Source organism: Medicago sativa, chromosome 1 (assembly GCF_051527215.1).
Source record: "Medicago sativa cultivar Bolivia chromosome 1, Bolivia_mono, whole genome shotgun sequence".
Classification (NCBI taxonomy): Eukaryota; Viridiplantae; Streptophyta; class Magnoliopsida; order Fabales; family Fabaceae; genus Medicago; species Medicago sativa.
The window spans coordinates 59,185,957-59,206,830 of record NC_140749.1 but is presented as its reverse complement, the minus strand read 5'-3'; the positions used below and the strand labels follow the sequence as shown (position 1 = coordinate 59,206,830).

General features: G+C 29.5%; 1 protein-coding gene, 1 long non-coding RNA gene and 1 pseudogene across 2 annotated transcripts; all 3 read right to left on the bottom strand.

Annotated features, from left to right (window-relative positions):
- Window positions 1-2,117: 2,117 nt before the first annotated feature.
- Window positions 2,118-5,104, bottom strand: LOC146955866 (uncharacterized; annotated as a pseudogene).
- Window positions 5,105-7,324: 2,220 nt separating this feature from the next.
- LOC146955865 (uncharacterized) lies at window positions 7,325-8,183 on the bottom strand. Its single transcript, XR_015018115.1, has 2 exons — window positions 7,748-8,183; window positions 7,325-7,653 (listed from the first exon to the last, which is right to left on the bottom strand). It is a non-coding gene; the product is annotated as an uncharacterized LOC146955865 (long non-coding RNA).
- A 4,484-nt stretch (window positions 8,184-12,667) lies between these two features.
- On the bottom strand, window positions 12,668-17,623 carry LOC146955864 (putative 2-oxoglutarate-dependent dioxygenase SLC1). The gene is made up of 5 exons (XM_085724459.1): window positions 17,514-17,623; window positions 16,876-17,178; window positions 16,081-16,328; window positions 14,136-14,475; window positions 12,668-13,153 (listed from the first exon to the last, which is right to left on the bottom strand). The coding sequence occupies exons 2-5, from the start codon at window positions 17,161-17,163 to the stop codon at window positions 12,890-12,892; spliced, it is 1,140 nt and encodes a 379-aa protein (XP_085580585.1). The 5' UTR covers window positions 17,164-17,178; window positions 17,514-17,623; the 3' UTR covers window positions 12,668-12,889.
- Between the last annotated feature and the right edge of the window lie 3,251 nt (window positions 17,624-20,874).

Genomic DNA, 20,874 nt, shown 5'->3' with positions numbered 1-20,874 from the left:
TTGAAAGCATATAGTTGACAATAAGGCAGGCTATCTCATTTGTTTTGGTGCGGCGGTGCTGCTGGGCGGGATTTACTGATATTTTGTGATCTTGTGGCATTTGATGCTACATATAAGAGCAATAATATATGTACCCATTTGTTGTGTTCTTTGGGATAAACAACCACAACCACAGTATTGTATTTTGTGGTGTAATTGTGTGCGAAGAAACCTATGTGCAGTTGCTTAAACAACCTTTTTCAACAATGGGTTGGAAAAGTCCAACATTTGGTATAACTGATGGGAATCTGAGAATGAAGAATATCATCAAAAGGGTCTTTCTAGAAGCTCATCACATATTATGTGTACGGCACTTGATATGAAACGCTTGCCTTAATGTTGGAAACAATCAATTTGTTAAGAGATTCAAACAATATATGTTGGGAGGTTCAAACAATTTGTTAAGAGTTTCTTTTCCGCATAATATACTAAATCAAGTCAATGATTTGGCAAGCAAGAATAGTACAACCAACAAAATAATTGGCAAGCAAGAAACACAATCAAAATTATGTGAACAAGGTCGTGACATATAACAATCTCAAAGGTACTTAGAAAAATAAATTTTTGTTATATAAAAGAAACAAGCTTCTAAAGAGCTACCAAAACAAACTTTAAGTACACAATTTACAATTATTCTACTACATTCACTATACAATTATTGAGTTGTTGTAAGAAACTAATTTTCCAATGCACGTCTAGCATTCTCCATTGTTGTCTTGGCTGCGATTTGTTTTCTGTCTCTCTCTACAGTTTTTATACTTGTTACTTCTACTTCTCAAGTTTTGTCTTTTACAGTTATGTCAACCTCAAAAAATTGTTTTTGATGTCTTCATGCTAAGCCACTACCTTCATTGTCTCCAACTCGCAAAATTTCAACTCGTTTAGTTTTTCAAGGAGTACAACCTTGAGATGACGAACTTCTTCACTAAGCCAAATTTGGATGGAAACATACTGAAGTTAAGAGAATAAAATAATCTCAATTAAAAGAAATATATGTACTAGTTATTTTTGTTATATCGTAGGTTATAGAAAATAATAAAACGGCTATTGGTTGCAGCCGCATGAGTTGTTGCAGAAGGAAGTTTCAAGTACATACTATCACTTGACAGTACTGAGGAAGGCATCCCAGTCTGTGGTTATCTATCACGAAGGATACCAAATAACAATTGGTTCTTTTTATTCCTATTGAAAAAGATGCACTTGAGTTACACTGATAAGATATTACATAATCACATACATACCAAAAAATCATTAGTCCCAAGTACATACAATTGATAAGAGGGCCAACACAAACATGTTAAAGTTCTGGATCTAGAACTCGTTTTTCCCTTGCAAAATCCATCCCAATGTCATGTAATATAAAAACATATTAGAAAGAAAACATAGGTAACAAAAGTAGTTACATCAAATAAATAGACATGTACCTAAAGGTTTTGACACACCTAGTCTTGCATAAAACTTATCATAGAAGTAGTTGCATTTTTCGGAGAACATATCGTAGAATTTATAGGCCATCCTCCTCAATGTGCATAAACAAAATTGACGAAGCCCAAACAAAAACACAACCTGGAGCTAGAGATAAAAAAAATACAAAACAGACATGTAGTACCTGCAAACAACAACAGAAAAAACCAACTGCCGCAGATAAAAATACACTCCAAAACAGCCTCTACTATCGAAACACATTGAGTTGCACCAACACAATGAAAGAAAAATGGGGACAATATCATAAATAATTGAATCCACTCGACACCATCATCTCACATAAAAGACAGCTACCTTCCTAATATACTCATCCATACATGGATAGAATACATTGACCATAATATTTGGCTATCAATCATCAAACATTCATACAAGTCCACATACATATAACAGAATGTAATTGACCACCATGTTTAGAGAATAGCATTAAAGTTTAAACTAGAAATCCACAACAAAACAAAAAAGGCTTTGTCCCCGAAGGTCATTACAGAGTCTACAACTAAAATCCAACAAAATACCAAAAAGGACTTTGTCCCAGAAGGTCATTACAGAGTCCCCAACTAAAATCCAACAAATAAGACATACAAATAATTTCATTTCAACTCTGAATCATTTTCTTTAATGAAATCTTGCTTGTGTTCCAAAGACTTTGCCAACATCAAATCTTTCTTGTTGTTGAAAGGATGCAATGTCAATTGTAGTGCACTTTAAGTCTCGATCCTTCGTCCACCTGCTTGCATAATTTGGCTAAAGTCATAAGTGAAAAATACCATAAAATGTAACCAAATTGCAAAATTTTATTATGTGAGTTTTTCATACTTCAATCTTGCATCCATTCTCGTCACGTTGCATCATCAAGTTAATTATCCAAACCACACAATCATTCTTTAAACAAAATTTAATCATTAAGAGAGATAATATGTAAACGGAATTCTAATTAAAGAATACATAGTGGTAACTTACAATCCTTCCCCTTGACATACCAAACCTTTTGGGGTGACTATTTGAAACTCTGTTATTTTACAGTCGTAGTTTGAATCAGTGCCATGGAAAGATGGATCCATCAACAACTCCTCCATAAAAATAAACTGAAACAACACTTAAAATTTGTTAATGATTTTCTACATTGATGAATATGTAAGATAAAAATATAGTTTAATTAATTTTTTTACCATTTTTTTGATACTTGATATCCTGCCGTGAAGCACCAACGAACTTTGGTAGGAGTCAAGATATACTAATTCTTTTGTCACAAAGTCAATAACCAAAAGGAACCAGTGTAGACGATCATATATTGGTAAAAAGATCTGATTATATTTAAACATTAGTTTCACAAACATATAAGCAATGAGTAAAGAAATATTGCTTTTATTAATACAGACTAATTAATTACCTTTGAAACCACATCAGCATTTTCCATAAAGTATTTTTGGTAGAACTTTTTCATGCGCTCAAACAATGAATTCCACGACAACACATATCGCTAAATAGATGGATTTTAAATATGAATGAGCGCATAGGGGACAAACAAATATTAAAAATAGTTAGCATTAAAAATTTACCGTTAAAGTTGTTGGCATAAATCAAGTTTTAGGTTGACGGATTTCCTTTCTTGAATCGTATGTTAGCATGCACATGGCCAAATCTATTACCTGAAACAAAGGTGATCTCTTAACATTATAACCCCATACTAATAAGCTTAATAAGTTATGTAACAAACTAATTCAACAAATAAGAATAATTGTATTTATACATCACTCATAACGAATTTGTTGGGTTTCAAATCAAGTAGATTTTTAATTGTTACATGATACGTCCAATAATTAGAAGCAGCGATGATCTCCTTCCTACAACAATTAACAATATGAATCAATAAACAAATTATTTATAATGAAAATCATAAAAACCAAAACAAATTGCAAATGATGACTAACTTGTCAATTTCTTCATTAGGTGGACATCCAAATATATAAATGGCCAAATTACACTCTTCTTTCCCTAATTTCATTCTCCTATTTGGTTGAAACATCAGAGATAGCTACTATATGAAGATATTAACAAATCAATGCAAATAAACAAAATCATTAATTAAATGAATATACCACCGAAGACACCAATTGTGGTATGTTAATACCATTGGAGTAGATGATCCATCTAATTTGGAGTGAGATTATTTTTCCTTTTCTATGTGGAACTGTGTACCCCATCGGTATCTTGGTAACTACAATTAGGACGTGTTTCCTCTTTTTTTTTTGTTGAGAACAATTTTCAGACACTTTGCTTTGGATTGATTTTCATTCAATTGTCATCACTTTTATGGCACATATATTTGTCTTCAAACAATTTTTTCAAAACTTCCTCCACATTTTTGTCATATGAAACTCTTGATGAAGATGTATTATGTGCACAAGATTTATTTTTTACCATCTCCTTCAAACTTTCTAATGATGTCATTATGCTTTGAACATTGGTCTCCAAAGTTATTACCCTTGGAGCTAATAACCCCTGGTAATAACATTCAAAAAGTGTGTAAAACATAATGATGAACACATTATGAACTTCAAATTAAAAAAAATAATTCAAATATTTTACCTCATTGACATCATAATTTGTTGGCCTTGAAAACTTAGGATCCAATCATTAAAGAATCCATTTTGCACTTCTGATTGTTGAATAGTTTGTTTGTCACTGAATAATATAAGTTCTAAAAGTTAAACAAGTTTATTTTTTTAAAAAAAATTAAAAATGAATTACTAAGATCTAAACTAAGTAAACACTGCTAAAGAGTAGAGAACAAAGCGCCTAAGTAAAGACGAAAATACCAAAGAAGAACAAAACATACAATAAATTCATACAACAGTACAGAAGAACAAAATACAAAAGCCAAATATACAAACAAATATAATGAAACACTAAGCTCGCATAACTATGCATGAAACCAGACCAAAATTCATACGACAGTACACTAAATTGATGAAATGCATACATACAATAAAGGGTAAAATATGCATTTCATCCTTGCAATTATAGGCGATTTGATTTTTCATCCCTGAGCTTACTAATCCTTCCATTTTGCCCCTGTAAAAGTTAATCATTTGAAAATTTGTCCCTCATCAGAGTTAATCATTGCCACGTCACGTGAAATGACCAAAATGCCCTTGGTTGCTCCAGTTAAACAGAAAAGGACCAAAATACCCTCCTTCATCAACTAAGGGCATTTTGGTCATTTCGCGTGCATATGAGTGGTTAACTCTGATGAGAGACGAATTTTCAAATGATTAACTTTTACAGGGGCAAAATAGGAGGATTAGTAAGCTCAGGGATGAAAAATCAAATGGCCTATAATTGCAGGGATGAAATGCATATTTTACCCTACAATAAAACATGCTAAAAGAGATCCAAACAAAAAGAACCAAGTACCTTTATGAGCCCAAATCCACCAAGGATGTATTACCAACATAGATCTTCACAGTATCTTTAACGTCATTTTTTTTTACAATGGAGATGTTACCGACGTAGAACCATTTTCATCGTCGTTTCATTTCCGTTTGTTTTCGTTTTCAATTTTAATATCAACCATGCTATTGACTAATAGGAAGGTATAGACTATGATGTCTTACTAGAGAGATGGAGTAAATGGTATAAGAGGTTTTGGTGAACGAGTATATTTGTATTAGGAGTGGGGAGCGTGTGCTTAAATGAATTTGGCTTCAACAGAAAATAGTAGAAAATGGAATCAGTAGTGGCAACATGTGTATTTAGGATTTGGATCCACTCCTACGTTTTCTCTAGTGTTGCCTCTCCAGTGCATTTTTAAGCGGTTGGATTAATCCAACTGCAAAGGAAAAATATTAATGTTGATATTTTTAAAATAATTAATAGTTTTTAAAATTTAAGCATATCAAAACTTTCTCATAAAACATTCTTAAAAAAAAAATCTTATATCAGTATATATAAAATTTGATTTTTGAGATATATCCTAATTGGAATGATAATGAACAAGGAACTCGAACTTAGATGATCAGAATCTTTCGTATATGTCAATACGACAAACTAGCCCTTCAGAAACCTAGTCAAAATGAAAGAACACTCATACGGCAACTAAAACGGTCTCAAAGGACTAACCATATTGAATGAAATGAATTACATTGTTGGATATAACCTAATTGGAATGATAATAAAGAAGGAACTCGAACTTCGATGATCGAAATCTTCGGTATATGTCAATACAACATACTAGCCTTTTAGAAACCAAGTCAAAATGAAAGAACATTACTTCGTCCGCTAAAAAAGTCCCAAACGACGATTGATATCAAATGAAATGAATCGAATGAGAATGGATAAAGAACTCAAATTTTGACGATCGAGATCTTTAATATATGTTAATCCGATAAACTAATCCTCCATAAACCTAGTCAAAATGATCATTTGGGTTGATTGTATTTAAGACCATAAAGAGTGTAAAGAAAAAGGAGAAATGATAAATCTGTTATAGTTATCATAATGAAACGACACTCCTCCGTCGGCTAAAATGGTCTGAAACTACTAACTGTATCGAATGAAATGTATTCGACCGTTAGATATGACAATTAAAATAAGAACGAACCAGGAACTCAAATTCCAACGATCGAAATCTTCAGTATATGTCAATCCGACAAACAATCCCTTCAGAAACATAGTCAAAATGAAAGCACACTCTTCTGACACGTAAAGACGTCCCAATTAACGAACAATATCAAATGAAATCACTTTGATCGTTAGATATGATACAATTGGAAGGAGAATAAACCAAAAACTCGAATTATGACGATGGACGGGGTGTGTTTTCATTTTGATAATATACTTATTCATATACTTTAGCAAAATATAATTATTATGCTTTAACAAGATAATATTTTTTTTGGCTAATAACAAAATAATATATTGTAGTAAAATAAAATCATTATTGATATTATGAAAACAAGTTTTATGAGTTATGTTTATATTTTCTAGCATTTATAGTATATATAATATATCAGGCACAAATCTAAACTATAAATCTTCAATAGCTTGAGTGGCTTTCCATTGAACCGTTTCCTTTATTGAAACAAACTTACAAATAGTTATATTTACTAACCCAATTCTACTCGAAAATAATGAAACATATCAAAATCAATTCTACACTCGGAAAATTAATTTTAGACACTTTAAAAGTGAAAGCAAAGATACATGCTTGCACATTTTTAATAACACCTTCATGCACCCTCTTTATTCGACAAGCAAATAAGCTGATGCATCTTTCTTTAGTTGTGAGCGAAATGTAATGTCAAGTAGATAAAAACAAGAAATAAAAACAAAATATTTTATCTAGTGGCCTTTTGATCTAGTACTAGAGGAGTCGTTTCTAAAGGAAAACAAATGCATTCAATAACAACAAAAAGCAAATTAGTATTAGAGTTCTTACTGTGAAGCAAAATTCAATCATAAAGTAAGAGATAAAACAATCTTTTTGAAGAGGACCATTTAAATGGACAGACGAAATAATCAATATATTTTTATTGACAAGTTTAGGTCAATTTCCTTTCCTTTTATAAAAACTAATAAGATTTTGCCTAGTTTAGTGGCAAATTTATAATACTTTTTCTCCCAAAAATGCATGCATTAACCAACCTCAGAATGATGCTCAAATACAAGCAAACCGAGTTCTATATTTAAATATGGAAGAAAAATGTAAAATAGCATATATGATTAGTAAGAAAAATATATTAAGTAAGCAGATGCAACAAATATGAATCAACGAAACTTCTCTAAGCCTAAAGCATTTGTCAGTAAGAATGTTTTAGTATTGAAAGCATGACAAATCCAAAATGTAAACCAAGTCTAAACCACTGCAAATTACACAGTTTTATCATCATCACTAACACATCACTTGTTAGTTGACAAGTTTTTGGCTTTCAACTTCGAAAAAAACTAACTGCAATTCAGTTTGAATTTTAAAGCAAGAAATCTGAGTCATACTAAATTACAATCTGATAAAAGACATGCTAGAACGCCACCAAAGCTAGTTTGCCAATTACCAATTCAACTCCCTAATGTAAACCAACTATCAATTCATGCGAAAGTAAAGAACCACTCCAATTTTACTTCGACCTGTCAAATCACAAACTAGGAAACATTAAAGAAGCACTTACAACACAATCATTAATTCAAACTCAGAAAATGCAAATTCCAAACGAGCACTTACAAACAATAATTTCCAAATAACAACATATGAGAATGTTTCTTAATTTTGATATCTATTTTGATGATTTGCTAAACTCTCCAAGTGCTTCAACGCTCATAAACTGTCGTACATAAATGGAACGATCAAAAGAAAATAAAAATACAACAAAATAAACACAATAAGTTTTAAAAATTGGTATAACATACACTATTTGTTTCAGGATACAAAGGAATGTTGTTATACTGTGATGGAAGGATGTCTGCCTGAGGGAATTGTGAAGAAGTTAATCCATCCACATTTGGAATCCCATCGTACACAGAAAAACAGTTACTAACATACCCAACACCATGGTTCCATCTTGCAAATCCATGTGGCATACCATTCTACAACAATTAAAACATAATAATTAAATTAATCAAGATAACATATTATAAAATTTCAAATAAAAATGATTTTTAGCAATGTAATACAAATAAGTAATTATGTTTTCAATGTTAACTGTAATATTTAGAGCCACATAAGCATCCGTCTTTCTAATGTCTATATTTGTTGTTCTGGTATTCGCAGAGTCTTGTGTTTAAAAATCGGCTTTGTCACCATCTCTTTTACATTTAATACCAAAAATATTATCAACATCATGTCCATCATTTGTCCGTGATCTTGAATCTAATCATATTCGAACTAAAAAGAGGATCTTGATAAAGTCGTGCTGTATAGTTTTGAAGTGAACCTTATAAGCTTGACTCATTTCCACTAAATCTTGGTCCATATACGTAACTATATTATCTGGTAGCTAAAATAAGCAAGACAACATGGTATTGTGGAGTTTCTTTTGTGGTCATGAAATCATAATAAATAGATATTAAGTATGAAAGAGGCGATTTTCGACTTCTCCATCCCTGCCTTTTACTCCCTACAAAAAAAACATGCAATTGTTCCTCGCAAGAGTTGGAATTTCAATCTCCATCCCTACCATCAACAGGGATCGAGTTCTTTCACATGCCTATGCCATATATACAATTTTTTAAAAAAAATATTTAATTTATTATAATTAAAATAATTAAATAAAAATATATTTAAAAATATATTTTTTGTTGACAGGAGATTAAAATTCATGTATTTTTAAATATTAATAAAAGTAATATGTATATTTATAAAAAATTAATAATATATATTATTCACTAATGATATTTGGACAACTTTTTTTTTAAATAAAATAAAATATCAACACCTCCACCCCCACATTTATCTTTAACTTTTGATAATCAGGAAACCCGAACCTGCATCCAGTCAAAGTCGAGGTTGGTTCAGATGGATGTGGATTATGTTATCATACCTATAAGATAAAGTATCAATTTTTCTTTTAACTATTTCTTTGGTGAGCAATAAGCCAATCATATCATTTACTAAATCATATTCATATTGTTCAAAATTTTATCATATAGTATGGTCGAGTTAGAAACTAACTTAGTAAGTTTAAAAAGTTAATCTAATTAAAATTAAAATTAAAGAAAATATATACAAAAATAATAAAAAATATCTACCTCTCGTGCATGTTTAGTACTAAGACGCACTTTATATGGTTGATTGATTATAAGAAAAAAAAATGATAAGAAAGAAAGGAAGAGTGTGAGAAGAGAGCAATATGTGAAAAATATAAGAGATTTTATGTTTCATCTTACAAAATCATAAAAAATAAAGTTAGTAATATATAAAATTATGAATCTATCAAGTTTTATACCCATAAAAGTTTTATTAAATTTTAGTTCTCACGTTTTGTAAAAAAATAAATAGAAATGCATGCTTAAAGTGTAGTTTAAATTGGAGCATTAAAGGACTACAAGTATGAGTGTTCGGGTCAACTCGAACAACCCGATGATCACTCAATCACATTTGGAGCATTAGGTTTGTATATTTTGTGGTTTAGATTGTATCCAAACCAACCTGCTAAATTTATAATGGTTTAGTTCCAAACAAGATTACAATTTCAAACCCATAAACTCAACCCTTTGAAAGAAAATTGTGAACATTTTGTTTTTGTTAGTATAAATTAATATTTGTATTTGTCAATCTTGAAGTGCTAGGAGTGGAACTTTGTAATATTTTTATGTGTTAGATTTATAAGTGCTCAAATATTTTTATAATGTTTTAAATCATGTTAGTTAAGTGTTGTAATTTTCAGAAACAAATTGCCATTTAATTTTATACTCTTTGGAATATTAAAAATATTTTATGCATTATTAAATTCGGTCTATCCAATTAATCAACTCGATGGTTTTTGTGTTAGATTGGTTCGATTGAACATGAAAAATTTAGATTTTTAACCAAACTCGTTGATTTTTGTTGGATTGGGTATCATATTTGATTAAAATCGACTCAACCTGATTCATAGACACCCCTTACTAAAAGTACAGTACCATATTTTGTAAATGTGAAAATTAATTAGAATGGACAAAACTTTTTATAGGATGGAAACTAAAAAGGTCCACAAGTCCTAGCATAATTGATAAAAATATCATATTTGTTAGGTTAGACACCGTGATTAAGGTTTGAATAACAATCCTCCACTTGTATGTGTGTATTTTCAATCATTACTACTATTTCGTCTATCTAAAAAAAAAATTAAAAAATAACAATACTTAAAAGGAGTAAAACTATATTTAACCTTATAAAAAGTACTTAAAATTATTTAACATTAAAAAATGGTAATCCTCGTTAATTGTTAATAGTTTTTTTATTGAAATGTCATTAATCGTAAATGTTAACCATTAATGGTAAATTGAGCTCAAGTGGTTAATTAGATTCACCAAGGACAAATCGTTTGAGAGAATTCAAATTCGATTCCTAGGTAAAATAATTTTTGGTCAAACTATCTTTACCTTATGACCGCACTCTAGATTACTAGGACCCTTTTCTCTAGAAACCAGAGGGTTAACACAAAAAAAGAAACATCGTTACAAAATTTGTTTACATTAAAACAATACTACCTTTTCATTAACCGTCCAAAAAAAATTAGACCAAAATTTATGGATTATAAAACAACATATGAGAGTCCCCTCAAATATAACTCATATATATATATATATATATATATATATATATATATATATATATATATATATATATATATATATGGGGTTTGCTAGAACACACCCACTAATTTTTATGTGGGAGTGTTTTAGCAAAGCTACACCTTAGGGTGTAATTAACCACTTTTTAGTTATTTACTTGCTAAAACACTCCCACATAAAAACTAGTGGGTGTGTTTTAGCAAATGCTTATAGGATTTGCTAGAAGTAACACACCCACTTGTTATTGTTAGAAGGTGTGTTATAGCAACATACACCTTAGGGTGTATTTAACCACTTTTTAGTTATTTACTTGCTAAAACACTCCCACATAAAAACTAGTGGGTGTGTTCTAGCAAACCCCATATATATATATATATATATGTGTGTGTGTGTGTGTGTGTGTGTGTGTGTGTGAGAAGGGATCCATTGACTCCAAGAGTAAGTCTAAAGACTTACTCCAAATATTGACCTTTGATTTCAATAATAACTAATGGTTGTGATTGATTACTATTGATCCTTAGTTGTGGAGTAATTTTCATACTCCTTCTTCTCAAACAACCCAACACTAGTAATTAATGGTCATTAAAGAAGAATATTTGATTCATAATATCAAATAAATCATAAAAGCTTGCATAGCATCCCGTCAAAAAAAAAAAAATTTCCATAGCATGATACGTTTTTAACCCCAAAGAATTGGTTTCACAAGAATTTAGGGATGTAATTCTATGATACTTTTATGATTCATCCACCTTCAACAAAAGATAATCCTCTATGATATATCCAAGGAAAATGCTAGATATCAAGAATGAATTTTCTTGATGAATTCAAGAATGACATGGCAGAATAATCACCCTTAGATTTTAATCTTATTTATTAAAGTTTCATAAAAAAAAATGTATAACACCCACCACCCCATGATTTCCGGCCAGACTGAGATTTTATTGGCTAACATTAATTTCGGGACAATTTCTTGATAAAATCTTTCTTGATAAATATCATTGCTCTATATCCAATGCCCTTCTTGAATGTTTTGGTTCAGATGATCTTTATGAATAAAAAAAATTTGATTCCATTAACATCACGTCATCACACTCCTCCCTCGATCAAGAAAAAAAAGTCGACAATTGGATTCAATAGTAAATAGTGCTTGTTGAGATTATGATATAATCATGGTGGCATAAATTGCTTTGATATTTCCATTTTCTATTTTAGCGAAATAGTCTCAGCAAGGAGAAGGGAGTATAAAAGGTTCACCATAAGGATTAGTTTAATCAATCACAACCATTAATAATTATTAATATCAAGGGTTAATATTTGGAGTAAGTCTTTATACTTACTCTTGGAGTCAATGGATCCCTTCTATATATATATATACAAAAATGCTAAATGTAGCGAAAGAAATTTTCCCGAGAACATAACGAATGAGCGCACTTGTATAAGTTTGCCTTATAAGTGATTGTATCTTTCTTTTTATTTGGGTGCATCAATAAAATTGACAAACCAAACTATAATTCTTAATAAATAATAATATATACTAATATATACTACAATTTATGGAAGAGTTGTTCTCTCTATAATTTAGCCACGTATTGACACATAAGGTGGTTCTAAAACATGCAGTGGTGAAATATGGCTGTAGAAACATGGTGGCTGATAGGTGTGGTTTATCTTTATCATGTGTTGAATTGAAGGTAGTTGAGCAGTGGAAAATTTAGACTAAAATACATGCAGTATGTGAGAAATCAATCCATTCGTGATGTTATCGTGAATTCCCTCTCGCGATATTTAGCACTTCTCATATATATATATATATATATATATATATATATATATATATATATATATATATATATATATAATATACATAGTTGAAGTTCGAACTTGAAATTCTCTTATTCCAAAAAGGAATATGAAAGAGCAAAATGAAATTCAAAATTTCTTTTAAACAAGCATAGTCACCTATAATCAATATTTTTTTTGACGGAGGTAAATAATCAATTATTGTGTGCAATATGTGGCACTTTAATTAATATATATGAATAATATTAATTCTTTTTCCTTCTTTCTTTGACTTCAATAGTTCATTCTTTTCTTAGTCAAGTACTGAGATAGAAGTCAATTTCCTAGACTCCAGAAAACTCTTTCTCTTGGTTTCGTTGGTTGAAATGTGGGCAAGAAAAGTTTCAAAATCGGTGTCTGCGTAACGTTTGGGATTGGCTTTGTCAATGAGTGTAGGTGACGGTCTCACAGTACTGTTGAACGAAATGCTATGCAATGAAGCAATGGATCTTCTACGCTTACTTGAATTCACTAGAACCCTATGTAGCACACTCTTGTATTTCCCGTTGCTAAAAATCTGAGAAGCACAGATACAAAGAAGAATTAGCAACTTAAATAGGATATATCAACATGACTTTTTGACACATACGTCAAAATGAAATTTAAATAATTTCTCTTCACAGTTCACACTTAATTTTGTATTTATAAATTTTATTTGTTGTTCGATCAATAAATACTCTTCCATGCCATTTTAACTCAATGGTAAGATAAGTTTGCTTTGTTGTTAGAAATTTTGGAACACATGTAATATTTAAATGTTCTTTAAAAAAAATGTAATATTTAAATGTGTAGGGCCATATTATATAATTTATTAATTAAATTAAAATGATTTATTTCATATAAAATTTATGGTGAAAAATATAATTATCTTAAAAAATATGTGTAGATGGCATAAATATTATTTATATTTTTATGATAGGTAGAAATAGAATGATAAAAATTTGATAGTTATGTCTCTTCGTGATATGATATATGACTCATATATAACAAGATAAATTATATTGGTACAAACTTATTTTGGAAAAACTCTCTCTTTTATACTCTCATCATGTTTACTCTCCCTCTTTCTCTCTCTAGTGTTTTGTCCCAAAAGAATAAAGAAGAAAATGTTGTCCTAAAAGTTGTCCCAAAAATGATTACATATATCATTTCTCTATAAATAAATCGTTATGGTCACTAATTGTAGATGACAGGAACAAAATTCTCTTCAACCTATTAGTTAAGACAAAACTAAAGAATCTACCATTGGAATATCAGAATTTCATAATTTGAAATATCATTTTCATTAATACTTCATGAATTCTCTGTCATCTTAAATTGCCATGAGAGTTTATTGTTTTATGTTGATTTAATTATATGATATCTGATTACTATAAATATGATAATAATTTAGCAATATAAAACGATATAGTGACCTAGTATAATTTAAAATATACATAAAAACTTATTTAAATTGTTCCATTAAACTTACAACTAACTAATGGAATATCCATCCATACCTCAAGGTGATCACCAACATTGACAACGAATGCATTATTAATAGGTTGAACCGTGAACCATTGTTCTTGGAATTGGACTTGCAAACCCTCTACCTCATCTTGAAGAAGGAGTGTGAGGAATCCATAGTCAGAATGAGGGGGCATCCCTAGGGTTAGGTCAGGTTGAGGACATGGTGGATAAAAATTTGCCGCCATAAGCTGGCTTCCATCTTCCAATTCTTTGATAATATTGTCCTTTTCTTCTTTATTGGCTTCAACTATACCTAAACTCTCTACTATGGCTTCCATTAACCTTAGAAATAAGTGTTTGGTTTCTTCTGCGTAGGTAGCCGCCTCTTTCCTACATTTTAATTAAAAATCAAGAATAAGACAAACATACTATATTGTAATTGTTGAGGAGAAAAATAAAAGATAAATGTGTCATGTCATCATCATGCCCTCGTTGCAACTTTGTTGGGAAACAGAGAGATATAGAAAAGAGAAAAGAAAAATATAGACTAAAAATATAAAATAGAGTATTCATCGTCCCTATATTAATTTTTTTGAGGGAATCGTCCCATTCATTGACAAAAAAACATTGTCATATAATTAGTTTCCTATCAAATTAGTAGATATACTTACAAGGCCGTATGAATCATCAGGCCAGCAAAACCATTGTTTTAGGTTAAATTTTGTTTACAAATTGATATAAATGTATATACCATTACGTACTAGTGATGATATATCAACAATATTTTTTAACATGCATATATACAATATTTTCTTCTACTAACAGATGGAAAACTCTACAAGATCATACTTAACTCATAAATCATTGTCACAGATGTGCTTGGAAAATCATATTAAAGATGTAAAACCTTTAAGATTTCAAACTTCACAAATAAGACTACTAATTTCCTTTTACCAAACATAACCTAATTAAGACCACTAATTTGTATCTTTAAAAAAAAAAATACTAATTTGTCGTTGAATATAATAAAAAACATCTATATTGAATATATCTATACACAAAAGACAATTTATTAGTACTCAATCTGTTTTAAAATGCGTGTCGTTTAAAGTTTTTATACACAAATTAAAAAATGTGATAATTGTTTAAAACATGACAATTTTACTAAACTAACCTTATTTATTATTGATATAATGCTTTAGAAGTAGTGTACACTCAATTATTTAGAGGACACAATTGGAAGTTAAATAATAATTCTGCATTGAAAAGTGCAAGTGACATTCATTTTAAAACAATTTTTTTTTTGCTAAAACGACACTCATTTTGAAACGGAGAGAGTGATAATTTTACATAAATTGTATATATATATATATATATATATATATATATATATATATATATATATATATATATATACTTTAAGGGAAATGTTAAAGAATGCCCATAGGACATTGGTTAAGAGGGAAAAAGTAGAAATTGTTGTATTGAGAAATAGTGAAAAATGATATATTTGACTTTTTAAAGGATGCCCATAGGACATTGATATATTTTTTGTTTCTTTAACAAGTGCTGCATTTGTTAGCATTTCCATGCTTATAATTATGAAGAGAAGGAGTGTCCTCCTGAGCTTAGCTCAATTGGTATAGACAATGCATAAAATATGCAAGGTCCGGGGTTCGAACCCCGACCACCACCAAAAAAAATTATGAAGAGAAGGAGTATATTACCAAGTTGGTTGATTTAGTTTGTGACATTTAATTTAATTTGTTAATACTTTGAACAATTATGAGGTATCCATTTACAATGGACCAACTATCCGTAGAACTTGTCCACTAGACAAATTATAATACACAAATAACACAAATTGTCTCTCCAATAAATAAGTACTAGAACTCATTATATGATTATAACTATACTTTAAAAAAATGTTGTCCACGTAGAGATTGAATTGATTAATGAATAATTATATATAGTTATACAAATTAAAATACACACCTTAAGTCCACGGGTGAATCAGGCCAATGGGGAAGATAATCAGGCAAAGGATGGCATATGAGTTTCAAGAAATCTCTCCAACAGAACACTTTGTCATTTGTTTGACTAAAGCTTGTTCCATATCGAACTGCTGCTCTCATATCAGATGTCATGTACTTACCTCTTTCCTCAAATGGAAGATCAAAAAATCTTCCACACACATTCATCATGTTGTTGATAACATCTTCTGAGATTCCATGGTTTACCACCTTTATCAATCAAAACACAAAAGAAACTTTCAATCAATATTTATAAGTCAACTCTTTTTTTTGAATAAAGTAAGCTGAATTATACAAACTGAAGTGTTTATAGACGTTTCTAATTGCATTTTTTTAAGGAGTTTCTAATTGCATTTTATAGCGCAACATGCAATATTTTTAGGGTAAAATATATTTAGTCTATAAAATTACAAATTTTTAAATTTAATCCTAACAAAAAATTTATTTAATTTTAATCCATATTTTTATTAATTTATACAAAAAATGAGTTTTTTTTAGTTCTTGGCTTCTTGCATTTAATTCCATAAAAAGGACTGAAACTGAAAAAAAATAAACTTGCATGGATAAATTACAAATTTTTCTTTTTTTGCTAAGCCAGGAGAAAGGGCAAATATCGAGGAGAGTCGTTGATATCCTAACTAGGTTGCACCTCGAAGACACTTCTATCCTCTACTGACAAATTACAAATTTAAAATAATTTAAAACATATATTTTGGTAAGGTTTAACTATAACTAAGTTTTGTGGTTGATTGCTCACCTGGCAAAATCCATAACGTTCACAAGCATTAGCTAATGATTGAAGGACTTGAGGCCTATTTGGACCAATCAAATCAGAGAAATCTATGATTGGTAGCTGTAGGTTTTGTTTGGCAAAATTTGAATCTTCAGTATTCTTAACAGGACGTTCAGAAGGAGGAAGTATGTACTTTTTTGGTACCGTACGAAGTCCATTATCAACTAGCTGCTTCACTCCATTCAGAAATTGATTTTCTATATCATCGACCCCTTTGATATCTTCACTAAATATTGCCATTCCAGGTGACATGTTATGTAATATATCCTGCATATGCAAGTAAATCAAGAACATGAGTGCATATATAACAAAACAAATTCTTATATATATTCTTTTTTATCTAACAAGATATATTAATCAAAGTGACATTAACGATCATTTTACAACAATATATCATAGTACGTTTGAACTATGTCCTTTAAAATTACTAGGTCAAACTTTTGTCGTTTAGCTGAACACTTCATAAATTTTCTAACAAAATATATGATATGCAAATGAAGTACACAAATATATGATTTATCATATATGTTGTGTCTGTGGATAAATTTCAAAATGTGTTCTTTCATTGAGAGAGTTGGAAAAGGAACTTTAATAGTCCTCACCTGGGTTGATGATATATATAAATATGTATTTAGATAATGGATGTTGGGGATTATAGGATAGGAAATGGTGTGAAAAGAAAACCAAAGCTAGCTTAGTATATATGGATGTTAAACTTGTGTAAATGTTGATGTATATATATAGTTGAAGGGAAGGAGAAGTGTGGGGTAGGGAGGAAGTTGGAACAGTAGCTAGTTTTGAAAAAACCAGCTTCAGGTGGGTGTGTGGATAGATGACTTGTTCTATTCTATTCTATTCTATAGTATATTTCAATATTAACAATTAAGTTGACAAAGTTAAGTCAAGAATAGGAGAGTCAGACCACGGGGGAAAGAAGGAGAAGGGTCGCGACAGATTCACTAGACCCCATTTAGATTAGAGAAAGGTTAACTAGTGCCTTTGAGAAACTAGTTAAGGAGATTGATATAAAAATTTTACATTGAAAAATGATAAAAAGTGGAATGCCGCACTTTATGAAAATAAAAAAGTTGTTGTTTTTGATAGATTTTTTTTTTTTTTAACTTTTTTAACTAATACCCCAGGAACACAGTTACATGACCCTTTAGATTATTGACTTTGATTTATTCTTTCTTTTTTTATAAGATGTATTCAAACTTCAAGTACTCTACAATGTTTTTTTTTTCTTTTTTTTTTTTGAGAGTTTTTTTTTCTTTTTGACCTTTGATTTAATTGACTTAAAAGAATAGATTAAAAGTGGAGATAATTTTTTTTTTAGGAATTAAACCAAATAATTTAAGTATTTACATAGAACAAAAACATATTTAACCATATAATTGATGAGAGATTTAAGGACATTTGGTATGTATTTTCTAATTACTCTTTAAAGAAATGTGTATAATTTATCGAACAATAAATGAAAATTAGTTTTTTTTTTTGAGGGAAAATGAAAATTAGTTATATAAGTAAATTTGCAAGTGAACTAAAAACTAGTTTATGGGTACCATTTACAAATGTAGCTAATTATAATTGATTGTTGGTAAGTTAGTCACAAATTTACAAATTTACTTCAAGATGTAACCTAAGCCCATTTGTTAACATTTCAAATTAAAAAGAAAGAAAGTATTAAATAGCATTTTCTATTTAATAATGAGATAACACGAGTCTCAGCCAACTTAGAGACATTGAATTCGAACTCTACAAATATAGCGATGTAAAAAATATTCTTGTGAGAAAATTTGTGGCCTATATATGATTCTATCTAATTCAAAGGATACCGATATTGTTTTCACGTTATTTTAATTTGATTAGCTTAAACCTAGACGAAACACTATATTTTATTAATATTTCTTTTATTTCAAACTATAGTAGTAGTTTTTTTTACTTTTGTACTCGACTATATTAGTAGATAACTCTTAAAAAAATTGTATCGTTTCTTTTTAACCTTTATATATATTTTATTTGTTATAGTTTATAAAAAAAAAATTATAATATTTAAAAATGATTTAATTTTTGTTCCCATCATTCAGATGAAAAAAATTATATTTTCTTTCTTTAGAAAAATGCAATCCTTTAAAAAATTATATTTCATGTGAAATGATCAAATATAATAAATATTGTAACACGAAGGGTGTAATTTGTATAAACTTATATCTATTTATATTATATTTCCTGTCAAAAAAAGTATATTGGGAAAACATATTCAATTTAATACGTAATATTTTTAACCACTGTCAATGTTCTCTCTCAAAAAAAAAAAAAAAAATTAACCACTGTCAATGTGAAATGGGTTAACATGTTTGGGTTGATCCTCTCAAAAATGTTTGGGTGATGATGTCATTGGGATAAGTTAACACCAGCTCAGCAAATTTAGATTACGTGCATGACTACTTTCACTTGAATTATTAATTAATGTAATAATAACGAAGACATAAGAGAAAGTAGAGATCCAATTAAATAAGATTTGAACTCAATCAACTAAACTACTAATACATGCACCAACCCTGTTGCCTAAACATAAAACTTAATCAAACATAAACATATTGATTAAAGTCAAATGCTATTACCGTAACAAATTCTCACACAATTAGCTATATCTATTGCCCAAAAGGTAGTCAATTATTATTTTATATTTTTGCCTAAAACAATCATTTTATATTTTGTCAAACAATCACAGGTATATATGTACATCAATAACTAATCACATGTAAGGCCATAGTTTCTATGTACCGGTTTTGGCTGACATATTCATCAGTCATTTGCAAATTGCAAATGAGTTTTATTTTCATCAAATTATGTATGAGGAGGGCAGAGTTTTATATTCGATCGATTTTGTGTTATCTTTGATATAAGGTATAATTATTTTATTATTATCAATAATTTTATGACGGCGTTTTTCATAAGTCCTAGTTTCAATTTGTAAAAATGTTAAAATTATTAAGCTGAAAATCGTGATGTGTTCGAAACTTCGCCTCCTTTCTATTAACTATAGTCATTATCTAAAAAAAATAAAGTTGTGACTAGGTGAAGTTGCCATGATGTTGAGATACCAACAAGCACGGACTATACACAAAAAGATATTAAAATTTATCGAGTGATGTATAGGATAAATATTTTTTGGCTATACTTGCATATAAATACAATGCACAGCTAATTAAAATATTGTATTTAGTTATAAATCTACATGTGGGGTATACATTTTGTGCTGGCTGAGAAATTAGGATTTCCAAACAAAGTTTATGCATGCATTACAGCTGTTTAAACTTGTGTAATTATAGTCTATAACTACTGATCAAAGAAAAGGATATAATTAATTATGTGAATTTGTTCATCGCTACCAATTTAGTATATTATAGCTGAAACCCACAAATAATAAAAGAATATTCTCCGTAGCAGGTGATCATAAACAGATAAGCTAAAATGTCCCCGCAATATTGAAGCCAAATATACAACAAAGTTTCTACTAATGAATATAGTGAAAGAAAGGTGTAGAAAGTGTTTTGATCAAGTTGAGGTACATATGATTAGCAGTATGCTATGTTGGATTATAAACTTGATTTTGTCAATTGGCCTAATCAATTGTTTGGTCCAATTAATAAGGTAGTATGTCCAAAGAAACTTTTAATGAGACATATCATATTGCACCCAAAAATAGAGAAAGAAAACGATGAGAAACATAACATTAAATGTAAGTAAATTTTTTTTTTGTCAGGGTTTGAACCCCGGACCTTGCATATATTATGCATTGTCCATATCAACTGAACTAATTTTATGAGGACAAATGCAAGTAATTTGGATAAGTGTGTAAAAATCTTTATTGAAGTGTTTAGAATATTATATTGATGTGTGTTTTACTCTTCCGTAAACCTATAAAAAAAAAAGGGAAGAGATTGTCATTTATAATGT